Source organism: Hyla sarda, chromosome 6, assembly GCF_029499605.1.
Source record: "Hyla sarda isolate aHylSar1 chromosome 6, aHylSar1.hap1, whole genome shotgun sequence".
In the NCBI taxonomy this organism is placed as follows: domain Eukaryota; kingdom Metazoa; phylum Chordata; class Amphibia; order Anura; family Hylidae; genus Hyla; species Hyla sarda.
The window spans coordinates 56,158,235-56,179,622 of record NC_079194.1 but is presented as its reverse complement, the minus strand read 5'-3'; the positions used below and the strand labels follow the sequence as shown (position 1 = coordinate 56,179,622).

At 40.0% G+C, this 21,388-nt stretch overlaps 1 protein-coding gene across 6 annotated transcripts in view; it reads right to left on the bottom strand.

Annotated features, from left to right (window-relative positions):
- Positions 1-7,116: 7,116 nt before the first annotated feature.
- GRIN2B (glutamate ionotropic receptor NMDA type subunit 2B) overlaps positions 7,117-21,388 on the bottom strand; it is a 544,413-nt gene continuing 530,141 nt past the window's right edge. For all 6 annotated transcript variants that reach the window (XM_056523793.1, XM_056523792.1, XM_056523791.1 and 3 more), the window contains one exon: positions 7,117-16,384. In XM_056523793.1, the coding sequence (XP_056379768.1) occupies positions 14,636-16,384 (1,749 nt within the window). In that variant the 3' untranslated portion in view covers positions 7,117-14,635. The remainder of the gene's footprint in view (positions 16,385-21,388) is intronic.

Genomic DNA, 21,388 nt, shown 5'->3' with positions numbered 1-21,388 from the left:
GCACCACATTTTCAATGTGTTTTAGAAAGGTTTGCACCATACTGCACAAGGGGGTGTGGCCTAATGGCTAAATGGGGTTAAAAGTGTACTTGTCATATCACAGAAAAAATAATGCTTATATATGTTACTCACTAGGTCATGCAAATGTTTTATATGCCTTTCTTTATGTGTCTAGTATCTGTATTTGGCTCACAAAACCCTCTGTTCTGCTGCTCACTCATTCTGACATCCACAGCTCTGAAAGAGGCGTGTCTAAGGCAAGCACTGAGCCTGTCCTTACTCACCATGCATTTGAGTCTGCTGTGCTGTTCTGGGTCTCTTCATTTAATCACTGCGGGTTGCTCTGTAACCCTCTCCTCTGTTTTTATGTCTGATAGACAAGACAGGAGTGAGCACAGAAGAGTACTAGTCCCGCCCTCACATCCTGGACTTTGTCCAAGCCTGAGCTTCAGCTGGGACAGAGAAGATGCTCCTGCTGGGAAGAATTTCGTTCTGGACGGTATGGGGCCCCCTAGTGGTCTTTTTTTATAAGCCCTGATTTCTATAAAATGGAAATAATATTTTCTTATGAAGTATATTAGAAAGGTTAATGTTTTGCCAATATGTACAACATATAAACATTTTTGAATCTGAGTGCTCATTTAAATGTGTGGCTTCTTGGCTCATATCTAATTGTAAAAGTAAGCCATCAAATACAAGTATTTTGGTCAATCTTTTTTAGCCAAAACCAGAAAGCTGCAAAACTTTCCATTACACTTTTCCCTGTGTCTGTTTAACTCCTTGTGTTGGCTAAAAATAGTAACCAAAATAATATGTGAGGACCCAGCCTTATACAGTCTAGCCTAAGTTTAAACAGACAGTTTTTTATTATCTCCCCCAATCTGTGCCAAAATTTTTGACTTGTTTATGCAGCAAACGTGATAATTTCCTCTTGTAAAAAATAAAAAAAATAATAAAACAAATAACACCAAATTAAAAATGTATGACTTTCCCAACATAATAACAATATATTTTGTTTTATTTAAAATTCCCATTGTTGAATTGTAATTTGAACCTCTGATAGAATAGTAATAAGCATATCAGGAATGTTCCTCTATATATCTGAGTGATTTGTAAAGATTTGTGACCTTCAATGTATTTTTTGTTGTTTTTTTTTTTTTTTTTTCAACAGACAATTTTTTAAAATGTATAAAATAAAGATTATTTTCATTTACCGTAAGTAACACAAAAAAACAATGATGTCCTTATAGAAGAGTATCACCCATAAGTCGCAAAGTCTCTGGCAAAATTCCATTGAGTCCTTTATTTTATTTCTTTTTATTATAGCAGTTAAGAGGCGTGAAAAATTGCCTTCAAAATTGGTTTTGTTCGATTTACACACATATAAACAACATGAAAGTCAGAGAGAGAATTTTGATCTCTTATTTTTTTTTTTTTATCTTTAAACATTTGACTTAAAAAAAACACCCTGTTTCATAATGTAAAACGCCTGTGAATTACTTTCAATTAATATATATATGTACATATATATATAGGTTACTTTTTTTATTTAAAGTTTTTTTTTGTCCCTTTAAAACTTTTATTTGTAAACAGCAGAGGAGGAATTATAGTAAACATTTTTTTTTTTTAATTTTTTTTTCTTGTTCATGAACACATTTGAGAAAAAAAACCTTTAAAAAATTTAACACAACAGGGAAAAAAATATCACAGTTCTGGCTTTCTGTACACCACAAATAGCTGCTTCCAGTTTTCTCCTGGGCTGTGATGTAAATCACTGTGTGAATGAACTAGGTTCCAAATACCTGCATGGATACATTACATAACCACCATACTGCTCTGTCTACAGCCAGCGGATGGAATGAACCTTCCCCGTTTTCTTAGATAAAACCCTTATGGTTATTATTATCACTCATATAACAGGGCACTAAATGTGCTTGACCTTATACGGAGCATGATACAATCTGTTACTTAGAGACGATCTTGGGCACCAATAATGGTAGCCATTATTCACGTGGGCATGTCCATATAGCAGCCTACATGAATGTCTACAATGATCCCATGTGGATGTGAGTAAATAATACTGCCCACTAGCGCATTGAATGCTGTTATATGACCAGTTTTTAGTTGTGATTTATCTGGAATACCTTCTGTTCTCTTTCGTATCTCGAAGAAAACAGTGTTGTATTTGGTGTCCTCTAAGATACATTATTTTATTAACATTTTATTGTGCTGAAATCTAGTGCACCATAGGATGGAAATAGCCCCTTAGGTTTACTCCCAGATAAAACATAATACTGTGATAACATAACTCTAGCAGGGAAGGATACAAAGTATTTCTTCCCTAAAGAGTCACTCTACTTATAATTCAATGTATTGGGTAGTGGTCCTAATAATAGATGATAATAGACACTTTGGGGTCATTATAGTTTTTTTTAGACTGACCTATTGGTGTCATTTATGTTCCCAGCCATGTCTTAAAGGGTTTATCCCTAGATTAAAATGTATCACCTATACACTGGTTAGAAGGATAGATGGTAGGTATCTGATGGGTGGGAGTCCGACTACTGAAAAGAACGGCTGTTCCTCGTCTACACAATGAATTTAATGGTAGTGCCCATGTTTGGCCACCATCTTCTTTCTCTTGCCATGAGACAGTCAAGGATAAACAAGTGCTGAACAAGTTAATGGAGTGGTGGCAAAACATATGTGCATTCATATGGTGGAAGAAGGACAACTCGTTTCCATGATCAGTTTGGGTCCCAGTGATTAAATCACCACCAATTAGATAGCTATTTATCACTTATCCCACTGATCCCCAACCCCGTCCTCAAGGCCCACCATTATGTTTTTTTTTTTCAATTAGTCCATTTGAATAGAACAGAGAAACATTCAAATCCTGGACTGTTGGTTGGAGCTTGAGGACTGGGCTGGGGACCTCTAACCTATTCTATGGATAGGTGAAAAGTTTTTCATCTTGGGATAACCCCTTTAACCTCTTTATCAGAGCATGGATCTAGTATTCAGGGTACCTCTGTTTTAAGGGTGCTTTCACAATGGATGGAAATTTTTGCAAGTAATTCCATAGTTGCAAATCTGGTGCAGATGTGTTGTGGATATGCCGCTACAAATTTGTAGTGCACATCATATAAAGAAATGTTTAAAACAATCTACACATTTCAGTAGCAGAAGCCACTAGAATATATTTTCAGCAGGTCTGCAACAGACTCGCAGACATGCCAGGTCAAAATCCTTATAGAATTGCGCGGCTTTTTTTCATCCAAAAAGCACAGAAGAAATTTGCTAAATTTTCATCCATCATGCCGTAGTTTTTCCACTGCATGCAAGGGCACCACTAAACTTCATAGAGACTTGTCTAAAGTTCTCACAGGTGGTATCGCTTGAGCTGGGACCCTAACAATTACTAGAATGTTGCTCTAATTCTTATTAAAGTCTCTTGACATTGAATCAGTTCTGAGCTATGATCTCTGACACAACAGATGAAGAAGCTCTTGGCAGTATCGCGCCCTCTTCATTCCAGAGATCACTGAAGGTCCCAGCTCATGGAACATCATCGCTGAAAACTTCTGCCACGTTTCATATGCACATTTTTTTTTTAAACTAGAAGTAGACTAGCCAACAATTTAGTTCCCATTTTTATTTAGTTTCAGCTCTTTCCCTTCTCAGAACACCTAGTATGATTATGTCACAAGTCAGTGTATATGACTTAGTATTGCAGATGGGTTTTATGCATTGAGTCCTTTCATATAAATTCTACGTTCAAGACACTCCCGGTGTCATCTGTAGTTTTATTCCAGAAGTTTTATGTAAATGAACTTTCATCATTGCAGGGTGAAAAGTAAAACAACTTTCTAATATACATGTGTTTTAATTTCTCTCAACACTTTAAGATCTTTGCTTGTCATCCTAGATTGACATTGGGGCAGGTGTATTAGCCTTATTGCACCCAGTTTGTGGCTTTATGTGCACCTATGTGAGCATGTCCTTTAAAGGGTACTCCACTCTCCAGTGTTCGGAACATTTAGTTCCGAATGCTGGTGCAGGCTTAGAGGGTCACCACGCCACCTCGTGACATCACACTCCGCCCCACAAGGGGCGAAGCGTGACATCACAAGGGGCCATGGCGGCCCCCGAAGCCCGCACTAGTGTTCGGAACTGAATGTTTCGAACGCTGGTGAGTGGAGTACCCCTTTAAACTGTTTGCTCAATAAAATCTTTCTTTACAGTTTAAATGCTTTTTTTCGATGTGGGTTGATTTTTCTTAGTCTAAGAATATTTTTGGTACGATTGCCCATAGCTTGTTGCAAGGAACGCAATCTAGAAAAAAAAGTGAGTCGAGAAATGGGACAGAAATGCTATTTTTTTTTTAAATTCAGATAGAAATCATCAATAATACATTTCACTGTGGATCAGAGTTCCCTATTGTAGTCAATTTGGAAACCCCACAACAAATTCACAACATAAGTTTACATTTAGTGGATTTAAAGTGTGCACCAGAGGCCAATTTTTACATGGCTTCCAGGTAAATTCTGTAGCATATCTGCCCCAAGTATATATGACCTAATAGTAAATCTGCCACATTATTTTAAGTGCATGATCAATGGGAGTCCAACCTCTAGGACAGAAGTAGGGGGGGGGGGGGGGGGTTCTGTGTGTTGGTCGAGCATGCTCACTGTCAACTCATTCATTCTCTATGGAGCTGATGGAGATAGCCAAGGACAGTGCCTGGCTATTCACAGTTTCAGTGTTAGTGAATGGGAGCGCAGTGTGCATGCTTGACTGTTTTTCAGTTCCCATGGGGGGGGGGGGGGTCATGGGACCCTGTTTGTGTAAAAGTGGGGGTCCCAACAATTGTCTCCAATCAGAAACGTACCACCTTGTGAATAAGGGTAAGTGTCCAATATAGGAAAACCCAGTTCAGGTTGAAAATTGCATGAAATACACATATATATGCTGAACTTGATACACAAAGTATATGAGAAAGTTGCAGATTTTGTTATCATACAATGATCGAGCTTTATTCACATAAAACCAGGCAACTTGTCTATGAGAGCGCGCACTAAAAGTTCTTCAGTTCCCCGAGTGATGACTGGGACTACACTGACCAGTATTAGGATTGTGTCTGAACCTGTATACCCGTTGGCTTAAACATGAATCACATCATGTGTTTGGCACTAAATATTGGTCTACCCACGGGTTGGTCAAGTTTTTTCCCACAAATAAAATCCTCTGTTAAGCACAGCTCCAGCTGTTGGCAAATCCAGAAAGCTTATCATGATGTCTATCAGGTATATGGTAGCAGCATCTAGAGAGAATGAGTTTCAGCCAGAAAAGCAGCTGAGATTGTGGAGAAATAGAAGAAAAAAAAAAAGAAGAAAAAAAAAAGAAGAAAAATAACTAAATGAGCAGATAGGACCAACCACACGAGAAAAAAGCTACTCAAGAAATGAAGTGTTTCCTATACATCAACAGCAAACATTTCTACAGCCAAAAAGTGGAAAACCACAAAGGATAGAAGAAATTACACACTTGAAATTACATAGTAGGCTGAGTGTATCATTATCTGTATCCCTGAAATACCTCATCCTCTCCAACCGTAATCTGGGCTACAAATCTCCAGGGAATTTCGGACACAAATGTGACACAAAATATATGCATTGACTGGATTTTTTTCCCCCTTCACTTAATGGCATATGTATCAAGGATAGATTCCACTTCAAGGGAAGCGAACTTCAATGATATTATCTTGTCCTCTGTTATTGGAACATAGAATTGCCAAGTCCATTCAATGATTACATTTCACAAAATCGAATTGCATGTTGTGTTAGTCAGCAGTACCTCACAATGGTAAGGATGTTAGGATTGGATTTAACCAGATAACAATGGCCAGTCCAAATGAGATGGGGCCACTGAAAACAGAAGATATTCCCTTGAATTAAAGGAGTACTCCAAGACTTTAACATTTATGGCCTATTCTTAGGCCATCAATATCAGATCGGTGGGGGCCAACTCTTGGCACCCTGTTGACTGAAGGTGCTTACCAGGCACAGTTCTGTACATTTGGTTTGCAGATACACCAGAGACCAACAACATTAAAGTCTTAGAAAACTCTTAACTTATAAATGGGTTAAAGCGGTAATATTTGCCATCACTTCATGACCGGTAGGAGTCTAACTTCTCAGACCGCCACCGATGATGAGAATGAAGGTGCTTCAGTGATGAAGCACTGTGGCCTCTTAATGGTCTTTAGTGTCCCACCACCTGCTATGCACAGCGGAATGGAGACAGCTGCAGTTGACTGCACGGCAGGTGGGCGAGGGACCTTCTAAGCATGGAAAATGGTGAAGAGGATGCAGTGCCGAATCTCAGACAGTACATATTCAGAAATGCCTGTACATTGGAAATATGTTTAATGTCACATAATGAATCAGTTTAAACCAGTGGTCTCAAAACTGCGGTTCTCCAGATAATGCAAAACTACAACTGCCACCATGTCCAACCACAGTCGTTGGCTGTCTGGTCATGCTGGGGGTTCTAGTTTTGCACATTTTACTACGAAGACCAATTCCTTTAACTCCTTTAATTCCCAGGATCAGTGGGAGTTCAAGAGGTAGAAGTTCCCTTGACCATAAAGCGATCGCATATCCTAATCATATCCTAATGGGATCTAAACACCCCTTTAAGAATGAAACTCTTCTCTGACACATAGTGCAGTTTTTGTGAGGACAAGAAGATGTTTCTATAGGTGCCTCACAGAAAGTGTGAAACAGAAGTCCCTTTACTGAAGGACTTGATGGTGGATATTGACTGCTGGTGGTATATAACTATGGACCTTTTACTATTGGTCAGAATATGAAAGTTTTTTAATGACTTTTGTTTATATAGAAAATTATTACTTAAAGGGGTACTCCGGTGGAAAACTTTTTTTAAATTTTTTTTATCAACTGGTGCCAGAAAGTTTAACAAATTTGTAAATTACTTCTATTAAAAAATATTTACCCTACAGTACTTATTGGCAGCTCTATGCTACTGAGAAAATTATTTTCTTTTTGAATTTCTTTTTTGTCTTGTCCACAGTGCTCTCTGCTGACACCAATGCCCGTATCAGGAACTGTCCAGAGCAGGAGAAAATCCCCATAGCAAACATACACTGCTCTGGACAGTTCCTGACATGGACAGAGGGTGTCAGCATAGAGCACTGTGGACAAGACAAAAAAATGAAATAGAAAAAGAAAAGAATTTCATCTGTAGCATACAGCTGCTAATAAGTACTGAAAGGATTGAGATTTTAAATAGAAGTAATTTACAAATCTGTTTAACATTCTGGCACCAGTTCATTTAAAAAAAAAAATGTTTTTCCCCAGAGTACCCCTTTAAGGGAATGAAAGTAACAAATGAACATTGCCAGTCCACCTCCTGATGTACACTGCTCAAAAAAATAAAGAGAACACTTAAACAACACAATTTAACTCCAAGTCAATCACACTTCTGTGAAATCACACTGTCCACTCAGAAAGCAACACTGATTGACAATCAATTTCACATGCTGTTGTGCAAATGGAACAGACAACAGGTGGAAATTATAGGCAATTAGCAAGACACCCCAATAAAGAAGTGGTTCTGCAGGTGGTGACCACAGACCACTTCTCGGTTCCTTTGCTTCCTTTTTGAATGCTGGTGGTGCTTTCACTCTAGTGGTAGCATGGGACGGAGTCTACAACCCACACAAGTGGCTCAGGTAGTGCAGCTCATTCAGGATGGCACATCAATGCGAGCTGTGGCAAGAAGGTTTGCTGTGTCTGTCAGCGTAGTGTCCAGAGCATGGAGGCGCTACCAGGAGACAGGCCAGTACATCAGAAGATGTGGAGGAGGCCGTGGGAGGGCAACAACCCAGCAACAGGACTGCTACCTCCATCTTTGTGCAAGGAGGAGCAGGAGGAGCACTGCCAGAGCCCTGCAAAATGACCTCCAGAGTCATAAACAGACTCCATGAGGGTGGTAAGAGGGCCCGACGTCTGCAGGAGGGGTTGTGCTTACAGCCCAACACCGTGCAGGACGTTTGGCATTTGCCAGAGAACACCAAGATTGGCAAATTCGCCACTTGGGCCCTGTGCTCTTCACAGATGAAAGCAGGTTCACATTGAGCACATGTGACAGAGTCTGGAGACACCGTGGAGAATGTTCTGCTGCCTGCAACATCCTCCAGCATTACTGGTTTGGCGGTGTGTCATTAATGGTGTGGGGGCTGCACAGCCCTCCATGTGCCTGACTGCCATTAGGTACCGAGATGAGATCCTCAGACCCCTTGTGAGACCATATGCTGGAGCGGTGGACCCTGGTTTCCTCGTAATGCAAAACAATGCTAGACCTCATGTGGCTGGAGTGTGTCAGCAGTTCCTGCGAGAGGAAAGCATTGATGCTATGGACTGGCCCGCCAGTTCCCCAGACCTGAATCTGATTGAGCACATCTGGGACATCATGTCTCGCTTCATCCACCAACTTCACGTTGCACCACAGACTGTCCAGGAGTTGGCGAATGCTTTAGTCCAGGTCTGGGAGGACATCCCTCAGGAGACCATCCGCCACCTCATCAGGAGCATGTCCAGGCATTGTAGTTAGATCATATGGGCACGTGGAGGCCACACACACTACTGAGCCTCATTGTTACTTGTTTTAAGGACATTACATAAAGTTGGATCAGCCTGTAGTGTGGTTTTCCACTTTGATTTTGAGTGTGACTCCATATCCAGACCTTCCTGGGTTGATAAATTTGATTTCCATTGATAATTTTTGTGTGATTTTGTTGTCTGCACATTCAACTATGTATAGACGAAAGTATTTCATACGATTAGTTCATTCATTCAGAATGTGTTATCTTGTGTTCCCTTTATTTTTTTAAGCAGTGTATATCGGTTCTTAGCAGATTTCTTAGATTTGCTTTCTTAGCGCTGTCCTCATTTTCTCTTATGACTGTGGGACAAAAGCGGTAATGTAATGTTTCTCCTTGAGATGAGCTTTAAAAGGTGTGTGAAGACTTTTCGATCTATAATGCTCCATTGGGAATTCCGGGACAAAAAGGGAATGCAAAGTATTTCTCTTCAAAAAGAAATAGAGCTTACTCTCTGCTGCCACCTTTTGGTCATAGGACTCCTTCAAGTCAATGCTTGATTTCTTCAAGAAGCCTTTAATCATGACTTGAGATTAAATAAACCAAGCCAGAATCTCTCCCAAAAAGGAAAGATAACCAAGTTACCCAATTGGGTAACTTTGCTTTCTGAGAGAGATTTTGGTTCAGATTTTCTAATCCCCATTCTGTTCTAAGGCTTTTTACAAAAATCTTGACTTGACTTAAAAAGATTCATTCTCCAAAAGGTGGCAACAGAGCACTATTCCTTTTGGAAGAAAGAAACTTTACGTATCCTTTTTATCCTAAGACTTATCCTACAGATTGGGCGAAAAATCCAAGTTTGTCCTGAAACAGTCCTTGAACAACAAAATATTGTGTCATTTTGGTTTACAGGCAGTTACCTTACTGTCTGGTGTCATTCCTTTTTTTATTTTTGGATAAGTGAAGACTATTTATTTATTAAAGAACCGTATTCTAAGACCAATGGATGGCCAGCTTACTAGTGAATGTAGTGTATTTGAATATAGCTGTAAAGCTGGATTATTTAGCTATCTTCAGTAAAATATCAATAGGTTTCTTTGCCTCTATCCCCCTTTTAATGTTTCTTTTACTAGAAGATAATTAATGACCAAGCAGTATGAATGTGTTATAAGCCAATACACATGACATCATGAGGAGCGCTCAGACTGACACTGCAATTACCGCATGGCACTTGCAATTATCCCTGAATACATGATTACACATAGATACATGCAATGAATGGGTAATTGCATCTCAATTGCACACAGAAGCTATTGCCCTCTGCAGCATCTTCTCCTAAAGCAAGCATCTTTTCTAGATCAAAGGTATCTAGACATTAAGGAGTATTCGTCCGGATGAAGTGCCAAATTATTTTATGTAGTGCAACACGTCCCGTGTGCATCCCCTTATTCCCTGTGCACTTAGACATACACCATGTTAATGCAAACCTAACGTACCAGAACGCTGCACTACAGTATACTAAATTGTTATATAGCTGTTTATGTGACCTAATAAAGAATGAAGGAAGAACATCTTCACCTTTCACATCTTCAGAGGAGAGTGCCTTACAGCATTACCGCCGTGTTCCACATTTATACACAATACTCTGAGGTGGCTTACTTTTAAAGTGGAGTGAATTAGTATTTAAATTATGCAATTTTAATCAGAAAAATATGTAAAACCAGATTGGTTAAAAATACTTAGGATCAGTCCATATAACGCTCTTCTTCTATGTTTATTATAAGCCATGATAGCTCCTAAAATATGTGGTATACATGACCTTAGTTTTCTGCCAGGTGAAGGGCAAAAGTGTATCCAAAGTATATTCTGCAAAAAAGTCTACATTTATTTATTTTTTACAGTGAGTCTTTATGTATAATAAATGTGATTGCCTCTTTAAAAAAAAATAATTTTAAGGTTTATATTTTTACGAGTCAATATAAGTGAAAACGTTATGGCATCCACCATTTACATATATGTAAACATATACATCAGGAGCCTTCTTGGCATTTATTTAAAATGGATGCAATATATATACGATTTGAATAGGACATCATAGTCAAGATGACTAATAGGGATATTTTGGAAAGTGTAAGGAAGAAAATCAATGAATAAGAAATGCTAAAATAAACACATAAATCCTTAATACAGAACACTTGAGTGCTTAAATTCTGTTTATGCACCAAAGTACTATTTGTCAGCTAAAGAACAATATGGCAGAGGGGGGGGGGGGGGGGGGGGTCACCTTGTAATGTCAGCAACTTAAATCAACAGGAAGATGATGTCAGTTCTACATTGTATCTGAATCTACGTCGCACAAAACAACCGATTCTGTAGACCAGGGGCCTGTGTAACTAACTTTAGCTGGTTCCTTAAAGGGGTTATCCAATATCAAAAGTTATCCCCTAACACAGGATAGAGGATAACTCACTGATTGGTGGGGGCCTGGACAATACTTAAAAATTAATGGAGGTTAACTGTCCCCCAAATTAATGATAAGGCAGCACACATGTACGGCCAGTGCTCCATTAAAGGGGAACTCCGGTGGAAACAAGTGGAAAACAAATGTTTTCAAATCAACTTATGCCAGAAAGTTAAACAGATTTGTAAATTACTTAATTACTAATAAAAAATCTGAAGCCTTCCAGTAATTATCAGCTGCTGAATACTACAGAGAATTTTGTGAAGTTATTTCCAGTCTGACCCCAGTGCTCTCTGCTGACACCTTTGTTCTTGTTAGGAACTGTCCAGATTAGAAGCAAATCCCCATTGAAAACCTCTCCTGCTCAGGACAGTTCCTGACACGGACAGAGATGTCAGCAGAGAGCACTGTTGTCAGATTGAAAAGAACTTCACAAATTTCTCTGTAGTATATCTGTACTTTACGCAGCTGATAAGTACTGGAAGGGTTGATATTTTTAAATAGAAATAATTTACAAATCTGTTTAACTTACTGGGTTTTCGGGTATTGCTTAGATCAGAGCTTGGCCATGTTTGGAAGCCACATAGAATATAAAAGGAGAGCTGGCCGACCATGCTTTTTTCTGTTTCTTTCATTCATTCAAGAAACAATTGTTTCATTGATAGGATTGGTGGGGTTTCGGCAATCAGTCCCCCACCCAGCTACTCCACAGGAGAGGGGATAACTTTGATCTTGGAATATTATTTAAAAAATAATAATAATAATTGAAAGTATAACAATGTAAAAATAATGTATAATAAAGTATTCTAGAAATAATTTTTTGTTTGGTTGAAAGATATAGGTTTGACAAGTCTGCTGCACGCCATTTTGGACTTTTTGACCTAATTCCAGTTTGGCAAAACCAAAAGGGTAGCAAAGGGGTCGCAATGTAGTGCAAACACTTTGTACAATGTGCAGTTTATTTTAAGGCATAACCATGTGTTAGGTACTGCTTACTAAAATGCAACTCGTTAAATCTTTTTTGTTGTTTTCCATTTTGCCATACTATTAGTCATCAAGTATATTTAATATACAACTTAATTTAAATATTATACTATACAAATGTAAAAGATCATTCAGAGTCAAGTTTTTACGTGCAGGTCGAGTTCTACAGAACCGAATCCACACCTTTTAACCACGAAACCCACTGCAGCACCAACATTCTGCCCCAAACTGGACCTTGATACACATGCCTGAAAGTGTTCATTAGACCGCAAGAGGTATCTTTCATTTCAATGCCTTTGAAAGAGTTAGCTGAGGAACAACATGGCAGAGAAGGGGTTATAATATGTTCTGTCAGCGACTCCACCGGTTAACAACATGGATATAATACCAGTTTCACATTCTGGTTGAATGGCTTCATAGATGTGTAGGCTATTTATTAAGTCAGGGTAGAAGTTGATGAGAGTCTCGTTTCTAAGGTGGCTTCAGTATTTTGGCACATGGATTTGAGCTTGGCACTGGACAACTCAAGCAATTGGCACATAAAAGAGCTTCTTAACCCATCCAGGACCAAGCTCTATAAAATTGGCACATGAAGTTGATAAAAAAAATAGCAAATAAGAACTATGATCCAGAAGCTCAGGGAAATGGCACAGGGATACAGAGCCTTGAAACCTATAAAAATAGGTGTCTCGGGGGAAGGACACACAGCCATCTCCCTCTGTGTTATTATAAATTCATTTATAAGTCTATTCAAAAAAGTTTCAACCACATATTTACAAAAAAAAGAGAAAATAAATTAACTATGGACAGTGTGATTCCATCCTGGTTTTCTGATGACCGAAGCGGCACCCTGATTTCTCTCCCCTCACATTCAACGTGACGGAAGGACTATTTGGAGGCTAGGTTGACGCTTCCCATTATCTCTAGCTATAACCAAGTATCATCTAAGAGAAATGAAAATATAATGCCCTTATGGTCATAGCTCTTGTGCTAGGATACTGCCCACAATCATCACATCAACCATACCGTTCCCAATACAATCTTCCCATTGTCCATCCATCGCGCTTCCAATGTGTTTAACTCTACGAAATGTGATGGAAATACTTATGTGAATACTGCACTGCAGGCTGAGATGCAGCAGAAAAACAAATACCACCATCTTAATGTCTTACTAGACCCCTGTTAACAATCAAGATTGTTCTAATACCTCTCTTTAAGCTGCTTATCCATTAAAACATAGGGTTCTGTACGGATGCGATAACTAATCTGTAAAGACAAATTACATTTTTTTTGTGGAAAATGGTGAAAACTATTTGAAAAGAAGTTTTTAAATATGCCAACAATTCTTCCTTCACTATGAAGGACATCTATAACTCTTTAGCCCAGACTGGTGCTGTTTCGGGAAAAGACAGTGCCATGCTAGGAAGCCCTTGGATCCTGATGTGATTTCTATCCTATGTCTATTTCTATGTCTAGTTTCCTAAAACAGTCCGATAAATTATGTTTATTATGGCTGGAAATATTGAAATCGTGAACTGCCAGACAGCAGGATCTAGAATTTTTGCACAGCCAACTAAATATAAAAAGATATAAAAACTATTCTAAGTTTACACTGCTGGATTCTCTGTAAGAGTTTACTGTTATAATGTGTTCTTTTTTTCCGCTTATGGACTAAAATGTTCATGCGCAGTAATGTCAACAGCCTAGAATAGTGTCGTGTTATTGTCTTCCTGAGCAATCGGCAAAAATCCTTTCAAGTTATTAAAGAAAATATCAATTGTTTTGGTAGCATTGAATATATTCTTTTCCTTGGTTAATTTTACACCCTAAATAGTTGCTGACTAAAGAGACTAAATGTGATAGAGGAAACTGAATCAGATTTATGACGTGTATGAGCATAATCGGAAATGTAGGTGTAACGTGGATGGACAAATGGATGTATCCTACTTAATGCTTCATCTGATCGTAGACATCTGGCTGTCAGTGTCCTCAGGCATGCTCAGCACAAACATACAATACCACTTACAATGGGCAGTTCCCAGTTACCTTTTCAATGTATATAACATATATCATTGGCTCAATAACAGGGATGCTCACTGCGCACCCTTACACTCAGAAGGTTTTGTAGAAGTTCCCTATAAGCAGTGCCCTCTGCCATTCTAAAACTTTCCCTGTGCCACCTTCTTTGCAAAAGACCCTCCTGAAACTTAGTCCTGTCCCAGCGCTTCATTTCATGGTTTTGGAAGAAAACTTAAGAATGTCTGTACATATTCAATCCTCCTCCCTCCCTTACAGCGCTCAGCCCAAGTCTTTTGTAAATGAAAACAAAGATTCCCCCACCCCATCTGATGTCATCTCAATGCTTCTTCAGGCTGGGATATGAACTTCACATGAATAGAAATACGAGATGGCCCCAGGAAGAGAAGAAAGATGAGAGGGAATAGAAAGGCTGAATCTTATCCCACTCCGACAGCATTCAGGAACACCTCTGTCCTGTTTCACTGTAAGAGAGTAACATTTTGGAATTGGGAAGGGGAGAATTTAGGTCCCAGCCCACCTCCCCCTCAGACATCAGATTCAATGCTGGATAACTTCTCATACACATGGCCATTAGTAGAATTGTTGAAAGATCTGGGGTTCTTATTGTTTGCAATGCAGGCATTGGGTTGGTTGCCTATACAAATGTCTTTTTGGAAACGTCCTGGGGGACCTGCTTGTAGAGCAGTGAGTGATTTACCAGTCCCTCGGAAGTCCGACCTTCCCTTCAAGCCACCAATAGCAGGTTGCCTAAAATAGTAGGGCTTGCTCCCATGCAGCAGACATTGGTCATCCCCAAATGTGGGAATAAATGGGTTTTGGGTGACTCGGTCAGGATAAAGGGAGCGGCTGAGCATGTATCCCCCAGGATTGTGGCTTGAGCCATGGGACTTGCTGGCAAAAGATTCATTGGGCATTTCAAACATGTGGGCATATGGGCTACCATCTAGGAAGCGTTCCTTATCCTTCAAGCTGACACTCCGGGGTGCTAAGGTCACATCTTCTTTCTGAAGGTCCACAAAAGTGTCATAAGAATGCTGGCGATGAAGTTTACTTCGGTTACGCTTCTGGGCTTTGCCATTCGATGGACTTTGAGGATATTTGGAATTGGCAGGTGGAATTGGTCTGGCATCCAAATCTTGTAGAGAATTATCCTCGCTGATGTCATAAAGGTTTCCTGCTTTCTTGCACACCTCACATCGAATACAAGCTGGGCGGTTAGCATTTTGACCCGTGTAGTTGTGCACCTTTGAAGGGCAATTTCGACAGAAGTTAGTAGCATTTCTGTCCTCCCACTCCATATTACCAATATTTTTCTCCCAAGCATTTCCTCCGGCGGCAAGTTTCCTTTCGTTCTGCCCAAACTCAGCAGTATGTTTCCTGTTAGAACAAGAGCTTTCGTGTTTAAAATCCTCCCCTCGTTCTTTGTAGATATCTGTTAGATCTACATGTTCCCAATGTGGATTGTTCTCCTTCGTTCGGAACTGATCCAGATAAAAATCTCGCAGTCCCTCCTTGTCTCTAAAATAACGCTTGTGATCAGGAGATCTTGGGCGTCTTCGGTAGGCTAATTCTATCTCATCAAATTCCCTACGTGATTTAGCTGATGCTGGACGCTTCTTCAAACTATCTTTATATTGTTTTCTCCTTTTTGCATTACCTTCAATATTGCCATAGGTGACTGTATGGGTGGATATATCTGAAACATCTGATCGAATTAAATCATCATGGACTCCGTACCGATCGCTTTTGATTGAAAATTTTCCATAAATATCGCCTAATTGTGGTGTTGGGTGTTTGGATGGCAAGCCTATATCTAAAGGTTTCTTTGACAATGATCTTGGCTGTGTTGTGAAAGGAGCATTATCACAGTCATACAACCCATCAATAGAACTATTACTTCCTATACTGTGTGGCCTATGATGATGGAAATGATCTTGGTAGACATTACTGTCTTTAAGTTGAAGGTTACCGAAGGTCCTTTCCACTTCCGAGATGTAGTCACTGAAAAGATTCTCCTCTGGCTGAAAGGATTTACAATCAGAATGAGTAAAACTCCTCCGGTGTTCAGATATATCATATACTGAAGATTCTCGTCTTATGAAGTCTAATGCACTCTGTGGAGAACCATTCACTCCAGAAAGATTGGCCATGTTCTTGGCAGTACGCAGAAGACGAAGTATATTAGAGTGGGTGTTATTCATCGTTGCTGATGGCGAGTTCATGGTAGACTGTCTATCTTCAATAGGAACTCCATGAATACAGCTGTATATACCCTAAAAAGCAGAAAAAAACTGACTTTAGGATACATCATCATTGGTAATTTTGTAATGATCAATTTACTTTAAATATCATAGAAATAAATCATCATAAATGGTATGAGCATTCCTGGAGTCAGAAGTGTAATATAGAGCATTCATAGAGAAATAGCAATAATATAAAAACAGTATACATTCAAGAAACTGGACACGCAACACTACAAAAGACATATTATCTTATCTCAAATTAACTCATATTTGTCACAATATATAGAAAAACGCTCCATGCTTACTCTTTACCTAATGCTGATCTTGTCTGTGTACTTAAATCCTGGTTTCTTTTATGACTCCTAATTCCCTTGGTTATGTTGCTAACACTATGCAGTTCACTGAGTAGGAGGGTTGTTCCTTTGCTTGTTCTTACATCTTATTTGGGAACTTTCTCCTTTACTTCTTAGAGCTAACAATTGGCTGCTGTGTGCACTGAGGCTCTGTTACATGCCCACAGCTCACACAGCAGGCTGATTGACAAGCTGGGAGCCTGCTCATAGTGCTGCTTGTCCCACTCACACTTTCCAAATTTTGTCTCAATACACAGACACATAGGCAGTAGCTGCAGGGACAAAAGAGTGTTCTGGACAGTGGAGAAAACCCTAGTGGTAAGAATGATGGAACATTTTTTACCCAAAATTCTACAAATTTTTAACCAATGTATATTACGAATATACATTTAAAGGAATACTCCGGGATATTTAAACTTTTCCCTATCCTAAGGATAGGAGATGAGTGTCAAATTGCGTATGCTGGGACTCCATGCGATCTTCTGTATGGGGCCCCAGCTCTCCTTCTAAATGGAGTTCCCTGACCACTGCCCGAAGCGGCGGCTGACACACCCCCCTCAATGCATTTGTATGGGAGAGCAAGAGCACTGCACTCAGGAATCTCTGGCAATCCCATAGAGCTGCATGGAGGAGACATGTTAGCTGCCGCTTCGTGCGGTAGTCGCACGCTACATTAAGAAGGAGGAGCCAGGGCCCTGTACAGGAGATCGCGCAGGGTTCCAGGGGCTGGACCTTCTGCGATCGGACACTTATCCCTTGTCCTCAGGATATGGGATAAGTTTTCATATCCCGGAGTACTCCTTTAACATTATTATCTACATTATATTTTGCAAATAACAGTACCCATTTAATACTATGGGAGGAATGTTCCTTTAAAGGGGTACTCCGCCCCTAGACATCTTTTCCTCCATCCAAAGGATAGGGGATAAGATGTCCGATCTACCATGCAGCACCCACCTTTAGTGGCTTCCGGAACCACTGGAGGTCCTCAGGCTGAGTCCATCTTGACCACGAGGACGGAGCATAGTGACGTCATGGCTCCGCCCCATGTGATGTCACGCTCTGCCCCCTCAATGCAAGTCTATTGGAGGGGCGTGGCAGCTGTCACGCCCCCTCCCACAGGCTTGCATTGAGGTGGCGGAGAGTGACATCACAAGGGGCGGAGCAGTGACGTCACTATGCTCCGTCCCCGTGATCGCCAGTAATAAGACCTGGAGCAAACACGCTCCGGGGACTGATTCTAATGGGATGCGGCGTGGAAGATCACGGGGTCCACAGTGGCGGGACCCCCGCGATCAGGCATCTAATCCCCTATTCTTTGGATAGGGGATAAGATGTCTAAGAGCCGGGGTACCCCTTTAATGCTGATGTTTGCGCATTCATGTGGTTTTCCTAGTTGCCACACAAAATTTATTGAGTGGCACAAGTAACTTCATAAATTTGACCAATCAACAGGAAGGCCCTGAACAGTGCAAAAAAACTGTAAAAAGCTCACACAGATTCATACACCATCTGGTCACTGAAGTACATTCACAAAAATGTGTGTAAAAAAAAAAAATCAATGCACCAACCAGTGCATCTGCAAATCACACCCCCTGCAAGCGCACAGCAAGAGAAAGAATGAAGCCAGCGCAGACAACATGAAAACAGCGCAAAACTACTTTATAACTATGGTGCAAGTCAGTGTGCAAAATAAAAACACACAACTCACACAATTTTGCAGGTGCACCCAAGCTAATAAATTCCCCTATGTTCACAACCTATTTTGGTGAACAGGTGCGGCACACAATATGCACAGAGAAAGCTGATGAAGCATAAGCTGAATGTAGCCATAGGCCTCCACTGACCTACTGTATAGGAACGTGTGCTTTCCTATACATTGAGCCACCACAAAAAAATGTATAACATATAAGTAATTTTTTTTTTTGTCGCTGTACAGTGGCATACATCTGTACAGAATTAACAAGGTGTGAACATAGCCTAACCCTCCATGGCCCTTGCAGGATTCCTACATCCTACATGTTTATTTCAGGATCATCCAGAAAATGCTTGAAAAGTACCTGTCACCAAATAAACTTTTCTAAACGAAATAAGGCTATGTTCCCTAACTACTCCTAACACCCCTCCCACCGGGGCACTTCCCAGCAGGCATGACATCACTGAAGCCTGCTGGGGGACCACTTCCGCCCTCACATCGTTGCAGTGCTGTGATGGAATAGAAGACCTCAAGCTCTGTACAGCTTTCAGTGAGGCTCTTTGCAGCTTTCAATGAGGTTCTGCGCAGCTGACAATCAAGCTTAGTGCAGAGAAACACTTCCTGAGTTTGGTCTCCTGCCAGGCCGGAAGGAGACCAAACTCACTGTATTAATTGTGGCAGGGAACAGAGCAGAGCCTCCTAGTGACTGCTTTTTCTATTACATTTTAAACATATTTATGTCGATAATTTTAAAAGCAAGTGAATGGGAAAGTGTCCGCTAATTACACAAGGAACACTATATTAAAAGCTTTATTTAGTGACAGGTACTCTTTAAGATCACCCAGATATTGAACATCAAATGGGCAATAATTTTCCTTGCATCATTTTATCATTCATTCCTAGGCTTCGCGTTCCTTTAAAGAAGCACTCCAGGTTTTTTTTTTGCCCATATCATACACATTCACCATTTCTATTTCTACAGTGCTATATGTTTCATTCCAGCACAGCTGCATCGTTACATTGTTCATGTAATCGCCTGTCTGACTCTTCAAATTTTCCAGTGCCTAATGGTTATAACATGATGTCAGATTCCGACTTCCTGTGAACTACAGGATGACATCATCACCTACCAGATCCCTCCTACTAGCTTCCAGCCCCCCCCCCCCCCCCCCCCCAGTTCCATCTGCTATGGGATCAGAATATATAGTAGTTATATACTGAAAAATGCTGTACAAAATACAAAGTGTGAACACAGTCTAAAGATGCCAAATCTTCATGAAACACCTCAATTGTGATAATAGGTCAAATCACTTTTGCAATATTTCTCTATAAAAAACTCACTTAGAGTAAGAAAAACGCATAAAAACTGCATAGTGTGAAATGACACCAACCCACTTATGAGTCTAATGCAGTGTTTTCCAAACAGTGTGTCTCCAGCTGCTGCAAAACTACAACTCCCAGCATGCCCAGACAGCCTCCGGCTGTCTGGGCATGTTGGGAGTTGTAGTTTTGCAAAAGCTGTATATACACTGTTTAAAAACACTGGTCTAATGAGTTAATCTCGATGATCTCCAGCACTAGCTGCTGGAGATCACACCAGCTGGAGTGATTAAACACCTGATCCTCAACCAGAGGATTCATGGGAAATATAGGCTGCAGTACACAAACCACCTAATTGTCCATTTGTAAACCAACAAAGAGCCCATCCCACACCTGCCATATCAGCAAAAAGAGGTATGCAAAAAGGATATACAAAAACCTTTACATTCTTCTCCAATAATAGCCTATGCTGCACTATATAAGCAAAAAAAATTCAATTTCGGAGTGCTTCTTTAAACTAACAACATAGATTTTTTTTTTAATATATAAAATAATTCTTTAGACGACACCTGGTAACAGCGAGAGTAGGCTTGGGAGGAGACTGGCAGAGTTACCTATATCCGCCTATGCCAGTAGTAGCGTCGGCCAAGTTCTGCATTCTGTGGACGGTTTTGCCAGCTCAGCTTGATGCCATGCTAACTAAATGCATGTGACAGCCCGGTAAGTGATTGTAGCTGCTGAAATCAATTATGTGGTTATAAGAGACTTGTGCGGCTCACGCTGGAGCACTTGTATCTACAGCCAGCGCAATTTCAGGAGAGAAAAAAAAAGCCGCTATATTGTATTAGAAACCTCCATAGCTGCAGACTAGCAGGCGGCAGCTGGTCTGCCATGTTACATCGCCATTCCAATTCAGCCCTAATGATAACATAAAAGGAAACACAAATATTACAAAATAATTCACTCGTCCTCCCAGAATGATTTTATATCACTCTCCCAGCCTACAGCAATTCCAACTCTGCGGAGTAGAACACAATGGCTAAGTTTCCACTTGTTGTTTTATTTTTCGTTGCTGCAAAAATGCTTAAAAAACTCTACAAAACCCGCACAGTAAGCACATTTTTTTGGGTGAGCCAAAAGTCAATAGGGATTTATGAAACGCCAAACCCACTTGTGTTTCTTCAATCACCTTTGGCATTTTTTTTTTTTTTTTGCGGTTTTGGGCTTATTGGCAGTTTTCCAAAATCGCAGCATGTTGAGACTATGGTGTTTTTTTTATTTTTTTAACAAAAGCTTGACGCTTCTTTCCCATTTCTTTAATAGCAATCCTGGAATCACACGATGAAAGAACTACCACTATATCCACTATTTCTGCAAAAACGCAACAAAAACTGCATCTTGGTAAAAAAAGAAAAAGAAAAAAGCCAGAAAAAAAATGGCAAAAATATCAGTTTTCTGAGCCATAAATTACTGAAAAAGAGAAACTTGCAATAAATTTTACAGCTGTAAAATTGAACTGAATAGAAATTAGCTGCTGTTTTTCCATTGAGCTCAATGATGCTCAATATTCAACCGCTTGAGGATACAGCGGGTTTTGGCCTTGTAGACGCAAATGAGGGCTTATTTTTTATAAAAATTTTTTGATAAAAACATTTTTTTTTACAT